This window comes from Cervus canadensis, chromosome 10 (assembly GCF_019320065.1).
Source record: "Cervus canadensis isolate Bull #8, Minnesota chromosome 10, ASM1932006v1, whole genome shotgun sequence".
NCBI lineage: Eukaryota > Metazoa > Chordata > Mammalia > Artiodactyla > Cervidae > Cervus > Cervus canadensis.
The window spans coordinates 31,753,914-31,771,974 of record NC_057395.1 but is presented as its reverse complement, the minus strand read 5'-3'; the positions used below and the strand labels follow the sequence as shown (position 1 = coordinate 31,771,974).

The 18,061-nt window shown below is 41.5% G+C and overlaps 1 protein-coding gene across 1 annotated transcript in view; it reads left to right on the top strand.

Annotated features, from left to right (window-relative positions):
* FAM171A1 (family with sequence similarity 171 member A1) overlaps window positions 1-18,061 on the top strand; it is a 126,596-nt gene that overhangs the window by 94,351 nt on the left and 14,184 nt on the right. Inside the window, exon 5 of the mRNA XM_043478728.1 lies at window positions 3,083-3,259. Within this exon, the coding sequence (XP_043334663.1) occupies window positions 3,083-3,259 (177 nt within the window). The remainder of the gene's footprint in view (window positions 1-3,082; window positions 3,260-18,061) is intronic.

The following is an 18,061-nucleotide window of genomic DNA, read 5'->3' as shown; positions in this document are numbered from 1 at the left end:
ACAGCCTCATGCTTCCCCTGTGGTTGCTAAGAAAGCCCAGACCTGCTCTGTGATGGTCTCAAGGGTTTTTAAGAAATTACTTCTGCTGGCAACTCCAGGAAGACAGAGAGGAGTCAGTAATATGACTAACGTGCAAAGCCATACAGAACTTAGGATGCTATCTGGGCAAAACCCCTTTTGTTCTAAGTGATGAGTCGGCGGCCTCGTAGCTTGGCCCTGGGGTCCTGCTTCTGCTTGTCTTTATTGGAATGTGATGGGGGTCAGGTAACATCAAGATAGAACATCAAGAAGGAGAGAGTCCTTGGATACAGAACTCAGTGTTTTGTGAGGAGTTGCAGTCTCATAGGAAGGGCTGGAAGGTGAACAGTGTAGCCCTTCAAAGCATGAGTGGTTCCAGAATAAAGAAAATGGAAGGGTCGAGAGTCCTTTGGAAGGTATGGAGTGGAAGCACTGAGAGAGGAGAGAGCCCTCAAGAAAGCAGATATAATTGCCTGTCATGTCTTTGAACAGAGAACTTTCTAAAGAACATTAAGTCACATGCACGTAGTAGTACACAAATATGCCTGTTTCTTCAGTGCTGTTCTTACTTCGGAATGTTTGTAGTACAGTTCGTTTCTTTCTCCAGATTCATAAGAAAGCATCTAGTCGAACCTCCTTAGTCTTGCAGCTCAGAGCAACAGACCCCAGAAGAGTGAAGTAACTTGCGGAAGGCCACATAATTAGTTGGTGGCGGATCTGGTACTGGGACTCAGGCTTCCTGGGCCAGGGATATGCAAGATTATAGGAAATGAAGACTCAAAAGGGGATGAGTGGGGACAATGGGGATGCCATTTCAAAGAATCAAGAGGCAGTGTTAAGTGGAAGGAAAGGATGGAAGGTGAGAGGGGAGTACTTTTCTACTCTACCTGCTGCTTCCGGGAGTAGACTTCCTGCCTGGCGTTTTAATGAAAGAAGCAGCCTTGGGGACTTGCCTGGTGGTCCAGTGGTTAAGACTTCATCTTCCAGTGCAGGGGATGTGGGTTCGATCCCTGATCGGGGAGCTAAGATCCCACATGCCTCATGGCCAAAAAGCCAAACAAAAAAAAAAGGCAATTTAAAAAAAAAACAGAAGCAATATTGTAACAAATTCAATAAAGACTTTTAAAATGGTCCACATCCAAAGAAAAACTTTTTAATTTTTTTTTTTTTTAAAGAAGCAGCATTACCTAACTGAAAACGTTATCTGTAAGTTGCTTATATAAAGTCAGGTCACGTAATCTCTCTTTAAGTCCTGTCTCATCTGGAGAGTTCAGCAAAGCCTAGAGAGATCTGGCTCTGCTTCTGTGTCGCCTTTGGGCAATGGATACGTTTAGGTCCTCTGTCCACAGGATATTGTGACAAAAAAGATGGCGAATTCTGGGTTTTGGTTCTCTTCACCCTACAATGAAGTGGTCAGGTTAAAAGATTTCAGAACTTGAATCTATGCTCCGATGTGGACCGTTTGACGAAATCCTCATTTCCATCCCTTTTTCTTCATTGGTAAACAGAGATGGATGTGAATCAGAAAAGGTAGTGCTAACATTAGCTGTATAGAAATTGCTCTGCAAAGAGGTTAGCTACCACTGGTTGTTGAAACTCTCAAATTCACTAGATTTAAATGTTTACATGTAGTCCTAACTGGAGGTTTGCATTAACTCAGGTGGTTAATTGATAAGTAGATAGGTATATAAGGAGCTTAATAAGAAATCCCATAAATTATGTTCTAATGTAGCTTAAATTTTTCTGTCAGTGTGTTTTCATTGTATTCAAGGGAAGATTTTAAATTATGACTGAATACACTTTGTATGATACATTATATTTCACTGGAGAAAAATTCTTCTCAAATGGATCCCTTAAGTGTATAAATATAATACCACTTTCATAAGCATTCCCCAATTTATCTGTAAAGTAGATAGTCATTAAACCATTGGCTTGGAGAAAAGGCCTCTAATGTAGAATAATTGGTATATTAAATTCCTTTTAAACAGATCAAAATAACAATGGCAACCAAAATAACTCATAAATATTTCAAGTGCAAGTTTTCAATAGTGTCCTTTTAGTAGAAGTTAATATTCTGAAGTACTCCTTGAAGAAATGCATTCTTTTTTTTTTTTTTATTTTTTAAAAGCAGTCTCTGATTTAAAACATTTGGTTCCACTGTGGTGATCTGCCAAGTAATTAACATGTGTATAGGGCTCGCTTTGTAGAGAAGTGTGATACTAACACATATATATGGAATTTAGAAAATGTAACGATAACCCTATATGCAAAACAGAAAAAGAGACACAGAAATACAGAACAGACTTTTGAACTCTGTGGGAGAAGGTGAGGGTGGGATGTTTCAAAAGAACAGCATGTATACTATCTATGGTGAAACAGATCACCAGCCCAGGTGGGATGCATGAGACAAGTGCTCGGGCCTGGTGCACTGGGAGACCCAGAGGAATCGGGTGGAGAGGAGGTGGGAGGGGGGAATCGGGATGGGGAATACATATAACTCCATGGCTGATTCATATCAATGTATGCAAAACCACTATGAATGTTGTGAGTAATTGCGCTCCACTAATAAAAAAAAAAAAAAAAAAAAAAAGCAGTCTCTGATTTAAAACATTTGGTTCCACTGTGGTGATCTGCCAAGTAATTAACATGTGTATAGGGCTCGCTTTGTAGAGAAGTTGATTTCAGGGTTTCACACACATACCTTCCCTCCCAATACAGACAGTCCCCCTTCCCTTTTGAAACTCCTTATCGAAGCACAGGAAAGTGGTTAGAATGGACAGACCTGAACTTGGATCCCAGCCCTACCACACACTAACGTTATCTATGCGCCTGTTTCCATGACTTCCGTCTCTGAGCTTCAGTTTGTTTATGTGTAAAATGGGGATTTTACCTACTTTAGGACGTCATGGTGAGGATTGTGCATATAAGATACTGAATGCAGTCCCTGGTTTGTAGGAGGCCCACTCCTTGTAGATGTTAGCCGTTACATTTTTCTGTAAACAGTTTCTGCAGCCCCACCTGGGTCCTGTGCGTGCATGTGATGGAGACTGCCTCTTGCTTCCAGGAAACAGCACCAGGTACGACCTAACCCCTGTCACAGCCGTCAGCGTCCACTTGCTCAGCAGTGATGGAACCCCGGTGCTGGTGGATGGCCCCATTTATGTCACCGTGCCCCTGGCCACACAGAGCAGTCTGAGGCACAATGCCTACGTTACGGCGTGGCGGTTTGACCAGAAACTGGGTAAGCAAACTCCCGTGCCAGTGATCGGCTAGTGGACAACTTCATTACTGTTCGATTTCCCTTTTAAGAAGCCTGTGCCAGTCTCTTTTCCTTGAAGTTATTGAATGCTGCTGCTCACAGCACTTTGCATGGTTTCTGGTGGGTAAGGCCACCTTTTTTGTTTTTTTTTTTTCACACTTAAGCTAATTTGCTTGAGAAGAATCTTTAAAGGTTATTAGACTTGACTTGCCTCTCCTAATCTTTTATCCTTTTATTCTTTAGAAGATCCCATAATCTCTCTTGGTCTTATGGTTTTCTTTTTTCTGTGTTCTGAAAAAGGAAGAAAACATTGCCAATATTATACAAAAAAAGGAACTAAAAATCACCTAGAGAAACCCACTAATCATATTTTGGATTACAAGCAGACTTCGTTTTATTGCACTTTGCAGATACTGCATTTTTTACAAGTTGAACATTTGTTGCAACTGTGTGTTGTCAGATGATGGTAGGCATTTTTCACAATAAAGTATTTTTTAATTTAAATAGGTACATTAGCTTTGGGGGGCATAATGCTATTGCATACTTAATTGACTAAAGTACAGTGTAACAGAACTTTTAATACACTGGGAAACCAAAAATTCTTGTGACTGTCTTTATTGTGATGCTTAATATAGTGCAGTAGGCCTGGATCTGAACCCACAGTATCTTGGAGAGGAGCCTGCATTTCCTTCCAGCCATTGCACTATGCGTGTGTATATTGGTTATCTTTTGCGGCATAACAGACGGCCCTAAAACTCAGCAGCTTTAAACAACAGTGAACATCACCGTTTCGGGGAGTCAGGACCCCCGAGTCAGGAACCCAGGCACAACCGAGCCGGGTGGTTCTGAGTCAGGTCTTGAGCAAGGTTGCAGTCAGGCTGTCAGCCAGCTCATCTCAAGATCCAGCAGGGGCTGCCAATGTGCTTTCAGGCATCAGATCCTCACTGGCTGGTGGCCAGAGGCTTCAATGCCTTGCCACGTGGGCATCTCCACAGGGCCTCTCACAGCCTGACAGGTTGGTCCCACTGCGCTGTGGAGCAAGCGACCCAAGAGAAATTGACAAACAAAACGTGCAAGATTTCAGGTGGCTCAGTGGTGAAGAATCCACCTGCCAGTGCAGGAGACATGAGTTCGATCCCTGGGTAAGGAAGATCTGGAGAAGGGCATGGCAACCCCCTCCAGTATTCTTGCCTGGGAAATCCCATGGACAGAGGAGCCTGATGGGCTGCAGCCCATGGGGTCACAAAAGAGTCAGACACAACTTAACAACTAAACAATAACAACAGCAAACAAAGGGGCAAAGAGCAAAGTGAAAGTCACCATTAGGTGACTTAGGTCTTTTGTCACCAAAGGTCAAAGTGGCCTCTTCTTCCTTCTTCCCATATGCTGGTGGTCACAGAGCCCAGTGCTATTCCAATACAGGGAACACCACGCAGGTGTATGAACAGCAGGTGTAGGCATCATCGGCCCTCTTAGAGGTCGCCTTCCAAAAACGCACATTTAACATGAAGGGGATTATATGCTATGTACTGTTCTATAACTTGCCTTTAAAAAGCATTTGTTATCATGAACATCTTTCCCTGGCATTATTATTCCATAGCAACGGTTATTCTGCAATGTCAATATTAATATTGCATAGTATCCCCTTGTATATTTATGTCATAATTCAGTTGGTCAATCTCCTACGATTAGGAAAAAACATTACTATTCTTACCGGTGCTGGGATAAATGTCTTTGAAGTTAAATCTTTGTATATGGCCATGATTATTTCCTTAGGATAAAATTTTAAAAGAATAATTGCTGACTTCAAAAAGTAAAAAATTCTAAAGCTTTTAATATGTATTTACGACTTTTCCTCCAGAAAGTTTTACACTTGACATTTGTAGTAAGATTACAGGAAGGAGTACATGCTTGTGTTGAGGATTTTGACGGCACATTGGACCTTATACCCCATTGGCTTCTCAATCCCATGAAAGTAAAACCTGAAAAGACAAGTTTTCAGATAACGTAATTCAGAGTTTTAAATTGGTAGGCCATGCATACAAATTCTTGGGAGATTTTTGGTATCAAATGTATTTTCAAAGACACCTAATTCTTTGAGTAGTCAAATTCTAGTTCTAGGAATTTATATTTGGAATTAAATGCTTGTTGGGCTTTCTGGAGTTTGCAGGGGTTGTGGTTTGTTTTATGTTGGTTTTGTTTCATTTTCCAAACAATTACTAACAGACTGCGTAATTATTTGTGTTGAATTCCATGGCTTTACCAGATGCACCAAACTTGACCTTGTTAGAAGGGTCATCCTGAAACGTGGACACATGGTGCTGGGTCACGTGTTCCTGGTCAGGATGTAAGGAGTCCTGGGCTCCCATGGGAAAGCGATTTGAGGGAACCCCTGAGGAAGATAGGAATTCTGAAGGGAAGAAAGGATGTGGATGATGAAGCAGGGAGAGAAAGTAGGAGAGGGGAAAGCTTGCGTTTTGCCTCCTGAAGCCCTGGGTCTGCCATTTGGGAAACTCTGAGGCCCACCTCAGGCCAATCACCTGTCCTGTTTCCTCACTTGTACAGTATGCATTTGGGTTGAGGCTCTTAGTCCCCTGTATGTTCTCCTTCTCACCACTGTCCACCCAGGTTGGTCCCCAGGTTGGCTCCTGGGTTGGTCCCCTGGAGCACGTCACGGCAGTGCTCCAAAGTAGGGTGTGTGGTTAAGAGCAAGGACTCTGAGGCACAATGGATTAGAATTTCAATTCTGCTAGCTATTGGCTGTGTGATCCTGGCCAAGTTACATAACCTTCCTGTGCCAAAGTTTTCTCAACTGTGAGATGGGAATAATAATAGTACCTAATGTTATGGAGAGCATGTTTATTTGTCAGAGTACTCTAGAGAAACAGAACCAATCAGATGTGGGTGGGTGGGTGGGGGTGTTATGTGTGTGCTGGTGTGTGTGTGTGTGTGTCTCTGTGTGCCTGTGTGTCTGTGTGAGGGAGAGAAATTTCTTTTATGAAACTGGCTGATACACTTGAAGAGGCTGGCAAGTTCAAAATCTGAAGGATGGGCTGGCAGACTGGAGACCCAGAGAAACACTAATGTTGCAGTTTGAGTCCAAAAGGCCATATGCGGGCAGAATTTCCTCTTGCTTGGGGGGAGGTCCACCTTTTCCTTAAGGCCTTCAACTAATTAGACGAGGCCCACCTACAGGAAGCATAATCTACTCAATCAATTGATTTAAATCTACTGACTTAAATGTTAATTTCATCTTAAAAATACCTTCACAGTAACCTCCAGGCGTGTTTGATCAAATATCTGAGTGCTGTGACCTACTTAAGTTGACACATCAAGTTAACCTCCCCAGGGAATAATGAGTTAATGTTTGTAAGAAGCGTAGTTCAGTGCCTGGTACATAGTACACCTTAAGAGTTTATTCAGTAAACAAAGATGAGGGTTTCTTTACCACTCTGCAGAAGGGTTTCTCAAACCATGACATCTAGACCACTTTTTTCCAGGTTCTTGTTAGCTCAGTTTTTATTTATTTACATATTTGACTGTGTTGGGTCTTAGTTACAGCATGAAGTATTCTTGTGTCATGTGGGATTTCTCACTGTGGCACACAGACTCTGGTTGCAGCGCATGGGCTCAGTAGTTAGGGGCACGGGCTCAGTAGTTTCTCCACGGCATTTGGGATCCTAGTTCCCTGACCAGAGACCGAACCTGCATCCTCTGCATTGCAAGGCAGGTTCTCAACCACTGGACCACCAGGGAAGTCCTAGTTAGCCCAGATTCCCTGAAGGATTGTTGTCCACATGCTGCTCTCAACTTCTCACTCGCTTCAATCCTACTTCTGTCTCCCATTCTCCTGAAACCACAGTCGTGATACTCAGCAGCAGCTGCCTGATTGTGGAATCAAGTGATCTTTTCATCCCGTTCATGTCTCTGAAGCATTAGAGGGTTTCTTTTCTCTAGACAGGAAGGCCCACCTCCCCCAGCTCTCTGACTCAGTGTCTCTGAGGGCCTTCCTTTCCTGCCATATGGGCTCTGCCCTGGGCCCAGCTCCTAATTCACTTTATACGCAGCCACTGGGGCTGCATCCACCGACTTCTCATACTCGCCCAGCCACCCATGCACCCAAGTCTGCTCTCTGATCTGTGTTCCTGACTGGCTATGAGACATCTGTCTTTAGATATCCTACAGGAAACTCAGATTCATGTGCCTGTAACAAACAGTCACGCTTCTGCCTTTACGCCTGTTCATTTCTGTGTCTCCTCTCTTTGTTAAGGGTACCATCTACCAGTAGAAACCTCAGAGTTACCCCCCATTAATTCTTTTCTTAAAATATTTATTTATTTAGTTTTTATTTATTTGGCTGTTCCAGGTCTTAGTTGCAGCATGCAGAATCTTCTTTGCAGCATGTGGGATCTAGCTCCCTGACCAGGAGATCAAACCAGGCCCCCCTGCATTGAGAGCCCAGAGGGACGTTCCCCCCGTCATTTATTCTTTTGCTTCACCGCCCTGCACCACTGGCAGCCATGTCTGGTCCTTTGCAAGGTCATGCTGATGTCAGATCAGAGTTTCTTCAACCTACCCTCTTATCTCCTCCATTAACCTCTGCCTGGGTACAGACTCTGCCTTCTTTCTGGCCAGTTCCTGCAGCTGTCTGCCTGTCTGCCACTCTACCAGGGCTTCTGGGTTGCCACTTAGGTTGTCTGTCAGAACCACAGACCCTTTGCCACGTGAGAACACCTCAGAGCTACTCATCATGAGGTTGTCCACGCTCATTAGCACAGCACACAGATGTCTTCAGAGCTGCCCCTGCCCAGCTCTCCAGCTCACTTCCAGCCACTGTCTCCTGCACGACCTGCATTGTTCCCACACCAAATTGTTTGCTCTTGCCTGGATGTACCTGCATCTCCCTCATCACTTGTCACATTGCATGATTGCATGAGCAGAGTCTCTCCTCTCAGATTACATTCTCCATCCTCCGACCAGTAATTTGGTCCCTCCTAAGCATATTGTCCATTTAGCAGTGGCACTAGAAGTCTTTAAGAACATGGCATTACAGTGTCTCAGTCATTATCCGTGTCCTCATTGAGTCTTCCTTATCTCTGAATCCTCATAATCCAGAACAGTCCCTGGCACTTGGGAGGCACCCAGCTAAAATGTTTGCTGAATGAATGAATCAGATGAGGAACATTTGGATATTTTAAGATTCAGAGTAGTTTAAGATATTATAACATTGGTAATAAAGATGATTCTATACATAGAATTTACCTTTACATATCTATCTATCTATATCTATATATGTTTAGATCTATATCTATATGTTTAAAGAATGATGCTTTGAGTGGTTGTCTGGAGAGAAAACAGTTGTATTGCATTTTCTCCATCCTAGAGCTTCTATCCCTGCTGCTATGCTTCTTCTGCTCCTTCCTGCCTCTTCATTTTTGAATGGATGTATTTGAATATAGATAAATAAGGCTGGGGTATAAAAGGCTGTATTCCTAATACAGGGATGCTTTCGCTAGGGAATCATACACAGATTCATCATAACAAATATGACACAGGTCTGCAGAAGCAGCATCCTTGCTCTCATTAGTTACTTTGTATACAGATCACAAAGATCAAAAGCTTATTTAAAATTTTTTTTCTTTGATGTCTGTGGTAGACTGAAAAATTGCCCCCTCCCCCAAAAAGCTCCACATCCTAACTCCTGGATCCTGTGAATATGACTTTATATGGTACAGGGACTTTGCTGATGTGATTCAGTTAAGAATCTTGAGATGGGGAAATTCTCCTGGATTATCCTCATGGATCCACTGTAATCACAACAGTCCTTATACACAAGATGCAGGAGGAATCAGAATCAGAGATGGCGACATAATGATGGAAGCAGAAATTGGAGGGATGCACTTTGGAAAATGGAGGAAGGGACCACAAGCCAAGGAACAGAGACAGCCATGAGAAGCTGGGAACAAGGCACTGAAGTGGATTCTTCCTTCAGTCTCCAGAAAGAACCAGCCCTACTGATCCTCTGACTTAAGCCCAGTGAAACCGATTTCAGGCTTCTGATCTCTAGAAATAAGAGAATACCCACTTGTGTCATTTTAAGCCCCTAAGTTTGTGGTTGTTTATTACAGGAGCAAAAGGAAATTAATACACTGTAGAAATCAGTGAAAACAAAGAAATGTGCATTGTCATGAAGCCTCTAAAAAGTAAGTTATCCAATTCTCTACTTCCTCTCTGGAAATAATCTTGATGGCATTGAGCCTTTTGTCATTGAGAATCTTCATTGTATGGTTGATCTAGTTCCACCGAAATGGTCTTTTTAACTTAGCATATACAGTGAAAACTGAAACTGTCGAATTCCAGGCTCCAACAGATTGTTTGAAAAGGCAACATTTGGAAAGTCATTCAAAAATGATCAAATGAACTAGAACAAGTTTTCTGAAAACTTTGTCTTTAAGACTGGATGGATGTTTCAAAGAAATCATATGTTCTTTAACTTACTAAGCTCAATGCTGCTGCTAAGTCACTTCAGTCGTGTCCGACTCTGTGCGACCCCATAGACGGCAGCCCACCAGGCTCCCCTGTCCCTGGGATTCTCCAGGCAAGAACACTGGAGTGGGTTGCCATTTCCTTCTCCAGCGCATGAAAGTGAAAAGTGAAAGTGAAGTCGCTCAGTCTTGTCCGACTCTTAGCGACCCCATGGACTGCAGCCTACCAGGTTCCTTTGTCCATGGGATTTTCCAGGCAAGAGTACTAGAGTTGGGAGGGGGGGGGGTGCCATTGCCTTCTCCGTACTAAGCTCAATAGAAGCCTACATATTTCATGTTTCTACTATTATATACAATTCATAATATCGTTATCTAAGTAGAAATTAAATTATTGCAGTTAAATAAAAAGTTCCAAGAGTGTTATAAGATCAGGGGAAAAAATAGGAACACATCTTAAGCATGTAGCACTATTTACTAATTATCTACTATTTATGATTAATTCAAATACAATTATAATTTCAAACCATTTTAACACTTTAATTGATCTACTTTTTAGGTAAATCAAAGTACTTTAATTTCAAAGTGCTTAACAGCCAGAAACAGTAACTTGTGAATCCATTAAGAATTTCTCACTTAAGTAAGGGTCAACAAACTATGGCCTGAAAGCTTTGAATGGTTTTTACACTTTTAAATGTTTGAAGAAAGAATCAAAAGAGGACTATCTAATGACACATGAAAATTATAGGAAATCTAAGCATCCCTGAATAAAATTCTATTGAGTGCTATGGACTGAATGTTTGTGTTCTCCCCAAATTCATATGTTAGACTCCTAATGCCCAAAGTGATGATGGTATTAGCCAGGTAGGGCCTTTGGAGGTCATGAGGTCATGAGGGTGCAGCCCCCATGAATGGGATTAGTCACCTTATGAAAGGGGCCTCAGAGGGCTCCCTTGAGTCTTCCACATGTGAGGACACAGCATGTGAGGACACAATGAGAAGGCACCATCTATAAACCAATGAAACCAGCTCTCACCAGACACTGAATCAGCCAGCACCTTGATCTTGGACTTGGCATCCTCCAGAATGAAGAAGTGCATTTCTGTTGTTTATAAGCCATCCAGTTAATTTTGTTACAGAAGCCCAAGTGGAGTAAGACATTAGAACACAGCCATGCCTATTTGTTCATGTGTGGTTTGTGAGAGCTTTTCCTGCACCAACGAGTTGTTCCCACAAAGTGAAAAGTATTTGCTATCTGGACTGTTACAGAAAAAGTTTGTGACCCCTGATCTAAGATGCATTCCACGGGGGAGCTCTTACCACTTATTATTAAAATGCAAGTGTATTCTCCATCTGCAGGGCCAAACAGGGTGCCTGATTCAGTCAGTCTGTACTTCCTGTTATCCAGGCAGCCTTCCAGCACTTTACCCTGAATGGCAGCTGATGCGTAGTGATAACACCTTGGTTATAGGGCAATATACATTTTAATGCTAATTCAGTTACTTCCATTTCTGACTGCTGGATAACTGAAAGTTTACTCATGAGAGAAACGTAGAGGTACCTACTTTCTTTTTCCTTTTTTTAGATTCCACATATAAGTGATATAATATAATTTGTCTTTGTCTCACTTACTTGGCCTTAGTATGATAATCTCTAGGTCCTTCCATATTGCTTCAAATGGAATTATTTCATTCTTTTTTATGGCCAAATAATATTCTTTTGTATATTTGAACTACATCTTCTTTATCCATTCATCTGTTGTTGGGCATCTAGGTTGCTTCCAAGTCTTGGCTATTGTGAATAATGCTGCAGTGAACATTGGGATCCATATATTTTTTCAAATTATGGTTTTCTCTGGATATATGTCTAGGAGTAGGAATGCTGGATCATGTGGCAGCTCTATTTTTAGTTTTTTAAGGAACCTCCATACTGTTCTCTATAGTGGCTGCACCAACTTACATTTCCACCAACGGTGTGGGAAGGTCCCCTTTTCTCCACATGCTCTCCAGCATATATTAGAGATACACCCTTCCCAATACCATGAGAGTGGATTAGATTTGGTGCTACTGTTTTTCACAGTTTTCTTTTTCTTGAGTGACAGCTGGGTTTTTTGTTTTGGTTTTTTTTTTTTCTGGTTTTTTTGGTTTGTTTTGTTTTGGAACTGGCAAAGAATTTCCCGTTAAGAAAATTATCATCTCCATATTTTAACCCACATGTTCATCCAAGGGTGACCTAATAGACTAATAGTCTCCTAGAACAGAAGTAAAGTTGGATTTTGTTTAAAAATGTTACAACAATATGAATTGGCTGATAGTGGTGTGGACTCTCAGGAAAAAAGATTTTTTTAAAAAAGCCTGACTTGCACACATTAGAGTCAAAACTTTTGCCGCATTTCCTGGCAGTGCCGATTTTGCTGCAGCTGCCATGTTAAAATGTCATTTGATTTACGGTACAAGGTAGGGCCTCTATTCAGTGAGTGTACATCTTTTCCTTTGACGAATTAGCAGATTTCTTAAACTCATGATCTTCTGATGATGCTGTCTCTTTTACAAAGCAGTATAGTGCCAGGACCTGGGGCCTGAGTATGCAAGTGTGTCTGAGGGGATGGGATAAAGTACCTCATCAGGAATGTTCAGGGGCCAGTTTTACCTTTGAAAGAAGCTGCTTTTCTTCCCCAGTAGGGCAAATGCAGTTTTGTCGGTCATGGTGAATGCATCTTAGCCAAGGCTTTCAGGACAGTAAAAGATGGTGTGCCTGCTCATTTTTACAGCATTTCCTCTCTTTAGCCCGAAACTGGGACAGCAGATGGCTGCCCCATGTCCCAGGTGGTCAGACTGCAATCTGATTCGATGCCCTGGGGAACGGTCACTTATGAATAAGCAAACCAGGTCAGTGGTTTGAATTGAAAGTGACCAACTGACCTTGTGTGGCTGAGAAATCATGATTTAAGATTCTCTCTATGATAAGTTGCTGCTGTTTCATAATAACTTGGGTTACTTGGTTTGAATACTCTCATTCTAATGAGGTGACAAAAATCAAAGCAGATTCCAAGTGAAGCTACATTGCAGAATCCAGTTTTAACTGCCTTCCCAGAACACAGCCTGCAGAGCAGTGTGCGTTGCTATAGAAATGCTGGTTACTGAACCAGCTTCTCGTCACGTATGGCGCATACGTATCAGGCATTCAGCGATACTTGCTCATAATTGGCCAGTAGTGGGTTCGTCTCTGCATAGATGGTGAGCTTTACTGTTGATGCTGTTGCTTATCGAACTAGCCCTTTTAGGTAAGTCATGGCCAGCCTATCCCTGACAACGGAGCTTGATTTAAAGTACAGATCTAGGATTTTGTTACATTTCATTGTTTTTCAAGGGGAGAAAGGGACGGGAGTTCTTAAAACACTATATTCCATTTGTCACTTTAAGAAAATGAAAATAGTATTACTGGTGTGTCTTTTTCTGTATATACCATGAGCCATGCATCTTACATAGCAGGTGACAAATTGCCAGACAGGTGTAGTGACTGAATGGCAAGAATGAGCCATAGGGCATTGTGTGAGCAGAAGTTAGAACAAAAGAAAGGAATTGATGTTTCTGAAAGTTAAGTATGTATTTACATCTGTGATGTTAACTTTAGAACCATGCGTATCATCTTCACAATTTGTTTTCCAAAAAGACCAGACTCAATAGTTAAGGGAATTAAACAAAGAAAGAAGCAAACTTACGCTGAAGTGCAATGTCAGTATATCCTTAAGAAAAATCATCTGAAATGGGTCTTCTCACAATGAAGGTGATCTCTTAGAAACAAAGAAATAATTCTCAGGAAAAGAGTCCCTGTGTTCTCAAATGTAATGTGCACATGTGTACTTCAGTTTTTAAAAAATTGCCCATACCAGTGAATCAGGCTTCCCTTAGATATATAGTGGGGGAAGAAAAAGATAATTTACCTGCAGAGAAAGCTTATTGAAGTGAACTAACAGAAAAGAACGATTAAAAGTGTAAGACTTAATCTGGATTAATGATGCCAGTCCAGCAAAAACTTAGGCCGGAGATCTCAGCTGCCAGGTAGCCAGCGAACTGTGACCTGCTTTGGAGACACAGATTGGTGTCTTTTGGCTGCTCCAGACCATCAGCATCACAGTGGGGATGTTCCACCCCTGTTGCCCGAGTGGAACGGAGTCTGGCCGTGGAACACATACACTGCCCACGGGGAGACCAAATGCTGAGTGATCTCAGAACATGGACATTTGTTTCCTGATGTTGCCTAGCAACTCAAAAAACACTCTTGTACTATCAGTCCATTCCTAAAAATTGTTAAGCCTTTTGTGTTTGTAGCCACCCCCTCCCCCCAACAACAACAACAAAAAAAATGGGAAAGTTTAGAAAATAATACCATCACTTTAGCTATATTGTAGCCATATATAGCTCAGGTCCACTTTTGTTTCAAAATCCTATCCTTAGAGACTTAATTTTCCTAAAGGGTCCAGTTTTTATAGGAGAACTTTTCATGCTGGTGTTGAACGGGAACAATTTTTGGCAAGTTTTACAAATGATGGCTGCCCACTTTGTGGCCTCAGAGTGTATAGATCAGTATGTTCCTCCTAAAAGAAAATGTCTTTTGTAGTCAACTCTTAATTACCACTTATAGAATAGTTACTTTGTGGATTATCTGTGGCAGGTGTATATTCTCCCCACTACCTGGGATCCTCAGAACCTTCTTGCTTTGCTGTCCTTTGGCCTGGATTTGAAGCACTGCATCTATTAATAATATACTCGTTCTGAGATCGGCCTGGGCGAAAAATAATTAGGAAGGCAAAGCTGCCATCATTTATTTTAAAGCCAAGTATTTTTTAAAAAATAGCTTCTGTTTTCATTGGTCTCCACTGAAATGAGAAATTAAGAGGTAAAATTCTTTTTGATAGATCAGGAATTGCGCTGGTTGTACAGCCATTTGGCAGGAGTGTATAGAATACAGGCAGGCTGTAGCCCAGCAGTTGAGACAGCTTGGATGTAAACACTGGCTCCTGTGGATCTTGAGCAGGTTCGTTAACCTCTCAGGGCCTCAGTTTTCTCATCTATAAAATGGGAATAATAGTTATCATCCCCATCTCATAAAATTGTTGAGACTGGAGAGCACTTACAGTGGTGCATAGTACTGAGTAAGGTGTTCTGTAAGCATTAATCATTATTATAATCATCATTGTTCTAATTCAGCCCATATTCAGTTTGTGCATTTTGTGTAAAGCATGATATAAGGGAGACAGACAAGATGTACAAGTACAGTGAAGCCTTAGTATCTTTAAATTGAATACCCAGGACTTCCCTGGTGCTCCAGTGGTTAAGAATCCACCTGTCAGTGCAAGAGACATGGGTTTGATCCGCGCATTACAACTTGCCATTTCAAATAAGCGGTTTGAAATACACCTAAATTGGAGGGGAAGAAATATAGGACCATTTGGGGAAAGTATATATTTTTTTGGTCTACTCATTCTCAGCTGAGCTTATTCATTAGTAAAACAGGTAGGATCATAAACCAACATTTTTCATCACTGTTTTCATAGCAACCCTACATTCTTTCTTAATCAGAAAGAAGCTGAGATTCAGCACAGGGAAGTACCTGGTACACATGTATGTTATCCTAGGGATGGAGAAGGGGAGATTCAAAACACAATTTCCTTCAGACTTTAAATCCTCTTTCTGTTCTAGAATATCAGATTTTGGTGCATTCCTGCTTCTATGCCAAGACTTAATGTGGCTTAACAGAATAATGGACTGGATCTGGGGATGCAGAACAACAATCCATTCCCAGATGTTTTGTTTGGCCCATACAGTTGATTTGGGGGCATTTATTTGTTTGTTTTGTTTTAATTTGCTGCCAACATTTAAATATTGAAAGATTTCCTTGGGAATTCTGTTCTTGGCTTCTCTTTTAAAAAATTGAACAATTCACTCATTATAGCAAATAGATAGTGAACATCTTCTTTGTGCCAGATTTTACTCTGTTCTAGGCTTTTTGCGGAAAAAAATGCAACCATGAAATTAAAAGATGCTTACTCCTTGGAAGGAAAGTTATGACCAACCTAGACAGCATGTTAAAAAGCAAAGACATTACTTTGCCAACAAAGGTCTATCTAGTCAAGGCTATGGTTTTTCCAGTAGCCATGTATAGATGTGAGAGTTGGACTATAAAGAAAGCTGAGTGCCGAAGAATTGATGCTTTTGAACTGTGGTGTTGGATAAGACTCTTGAGAGTCCCTTGAACTGCAAGGAGATCCAACCAGTCCATCCTGAAGGAAATCAGTCCTGAATATTCATTGGAAGGACTGATGCTGAAGCTGAAACTCCAATACTTTGGTCACCTGATGTGAAGAACTGACTCATTTGAAAAGACCCTGATGCTGGGAACGATTGAAGATGGGAGGAGAAGGGGACAACAGAGGATGAGATGGTTCGATGGCATCACCAACTCAATGGACATGAGTTTGAGTAAACTCCGGGAGTTAGTGATGGACAGGGAGGCCTGGCGTGCTGCAGTCCATGGGGTCACAAAGAGTCCGACATGACTGAGCAACTGAACTGAACTGAACTGAATGACAGAACAAGTCAAGAAAGGCACCTGTAATTATGAAGTTTTGGTTCTGAATGGAGGAGACAGACAATGAACCGGTTTACTTTATTGGCGTTAACTAAGTGCTGTAGGACAATTGAATTTAAGCAGGGTGATGTCAGGGAGAATGATTGGCTGGACAGAGGCTTTGGAGGAGTGCTATTTGAGCGGAGATGCCAGAGACACATAGGAACCTAACATGGGACTGTCTTGGGGGGCAAGAACATTCTGGGCAGAAAAAAAATAGTCAACACAAAGGTCCCCAGATTGGAACCAATTTGGCCACACCTACAGTAGCCAGTTCACTCAGAGGCCCTGAGCCTTCATGCGCTGCAGCCTATGGAGTGAACTCAGATGTGTGTCAACTTCCAACCGGTCGTCTGACAAGTGACTAGATTACTCATGAAATATATTAGAAATATTTCTGAAGTTGCTTCAAGTACTGGCCACCCAGTTCATGAACCCCGGCAACACTGTAGGAAATGGTTCTAGGGTTTTCTGAAAGAATCACCATACCCACAAAAGTACAAATAATGTGGAGCTTTGCTACTCAAAGAGTGATCCTTGGACAGGGAGTTTATTCAAACTCCAAACCTCATGATTTGCTCCAGATCCACTGAATCAGAATATGCGTTTGAACAAGATCTTCCTTATACCAAGCTCTTGAACAAAGCTCTGGTTGAGAGCATCTTACTACATCTGTCCAGATGCTTGTCACCTCACTGTCTTCTGCCACCTTCGTTTTGAACGAGTCTCCTAATGCTGAAGATGAGTGGCCATGCCTCCTAAATCCTGGACTGTGTACCTCACCCAGCCCCATCTGACATATAATTGCAAGATGAATGTTAGATTTAGTGGGTAATGAACAAAATTTCTCTCCATATGGGCTTAATTAGCCTCCACTCTGATAGTACTTTCTGGGAATTTATATATACCTATTGTAAATTGAAAATTCTCTCATTAAATTTTATTAATGCTATTATGCATGCTAATATTTCTGGCTACCTATTTAAGGCATGCACTTTGTCTAGCCCTCCCTGCCAGAAGCTTTACGGTTTCCCATTACTGCTGTCTCCTAAAATTTGTTTCAGTAAGCCTTGTGATCACTCAGCTAAAGTTTAAAGGAGAAAAAAAAAATCAGTTGCTTGGATCAAATTTATTTTTAAGAATCTATTCCTCAAAATTTGCCCTGAAAATACCCAGGGAATATGTTCTAGCTGAATACAGATGCACTTCTTGTTTTAATTTCTAATCATTCATTATACCTGTGATTTTATGCTTTGAACAGAAGGTCGTTGGTTATAGCGAGTTGCCGTTAATTTTATTCTTCTTTAAACTGGTCCCAAAATGTACTTGCCTGAAGCTATAGGAATCCAACCATCTGTATATGACTTTCACTCTTCAGTTCCATTGCTTTCAACTAGCATGGTTAGATAATTGACCACCAGGTAAATAAATACTTTGCAGTGTAATTGACAAGGAATGTATCCTCCTCACAGAGTTCATGGAAAAATAATTCCAAGAAAGGGAACATACTATTCAAAGGCATAGACTTTAATTTGGAAAAAAGAAGGCTGCTCCACAGTGTCATAAAAATAGGCAGTGTCACTATTTCTGCTGTACCGATGAATGTGACTTAAAGGCTGGTGGGCTTTTCTGGTTTTTCTGGGTGATCTCATCCCACTAAGGTTTTGTTAAA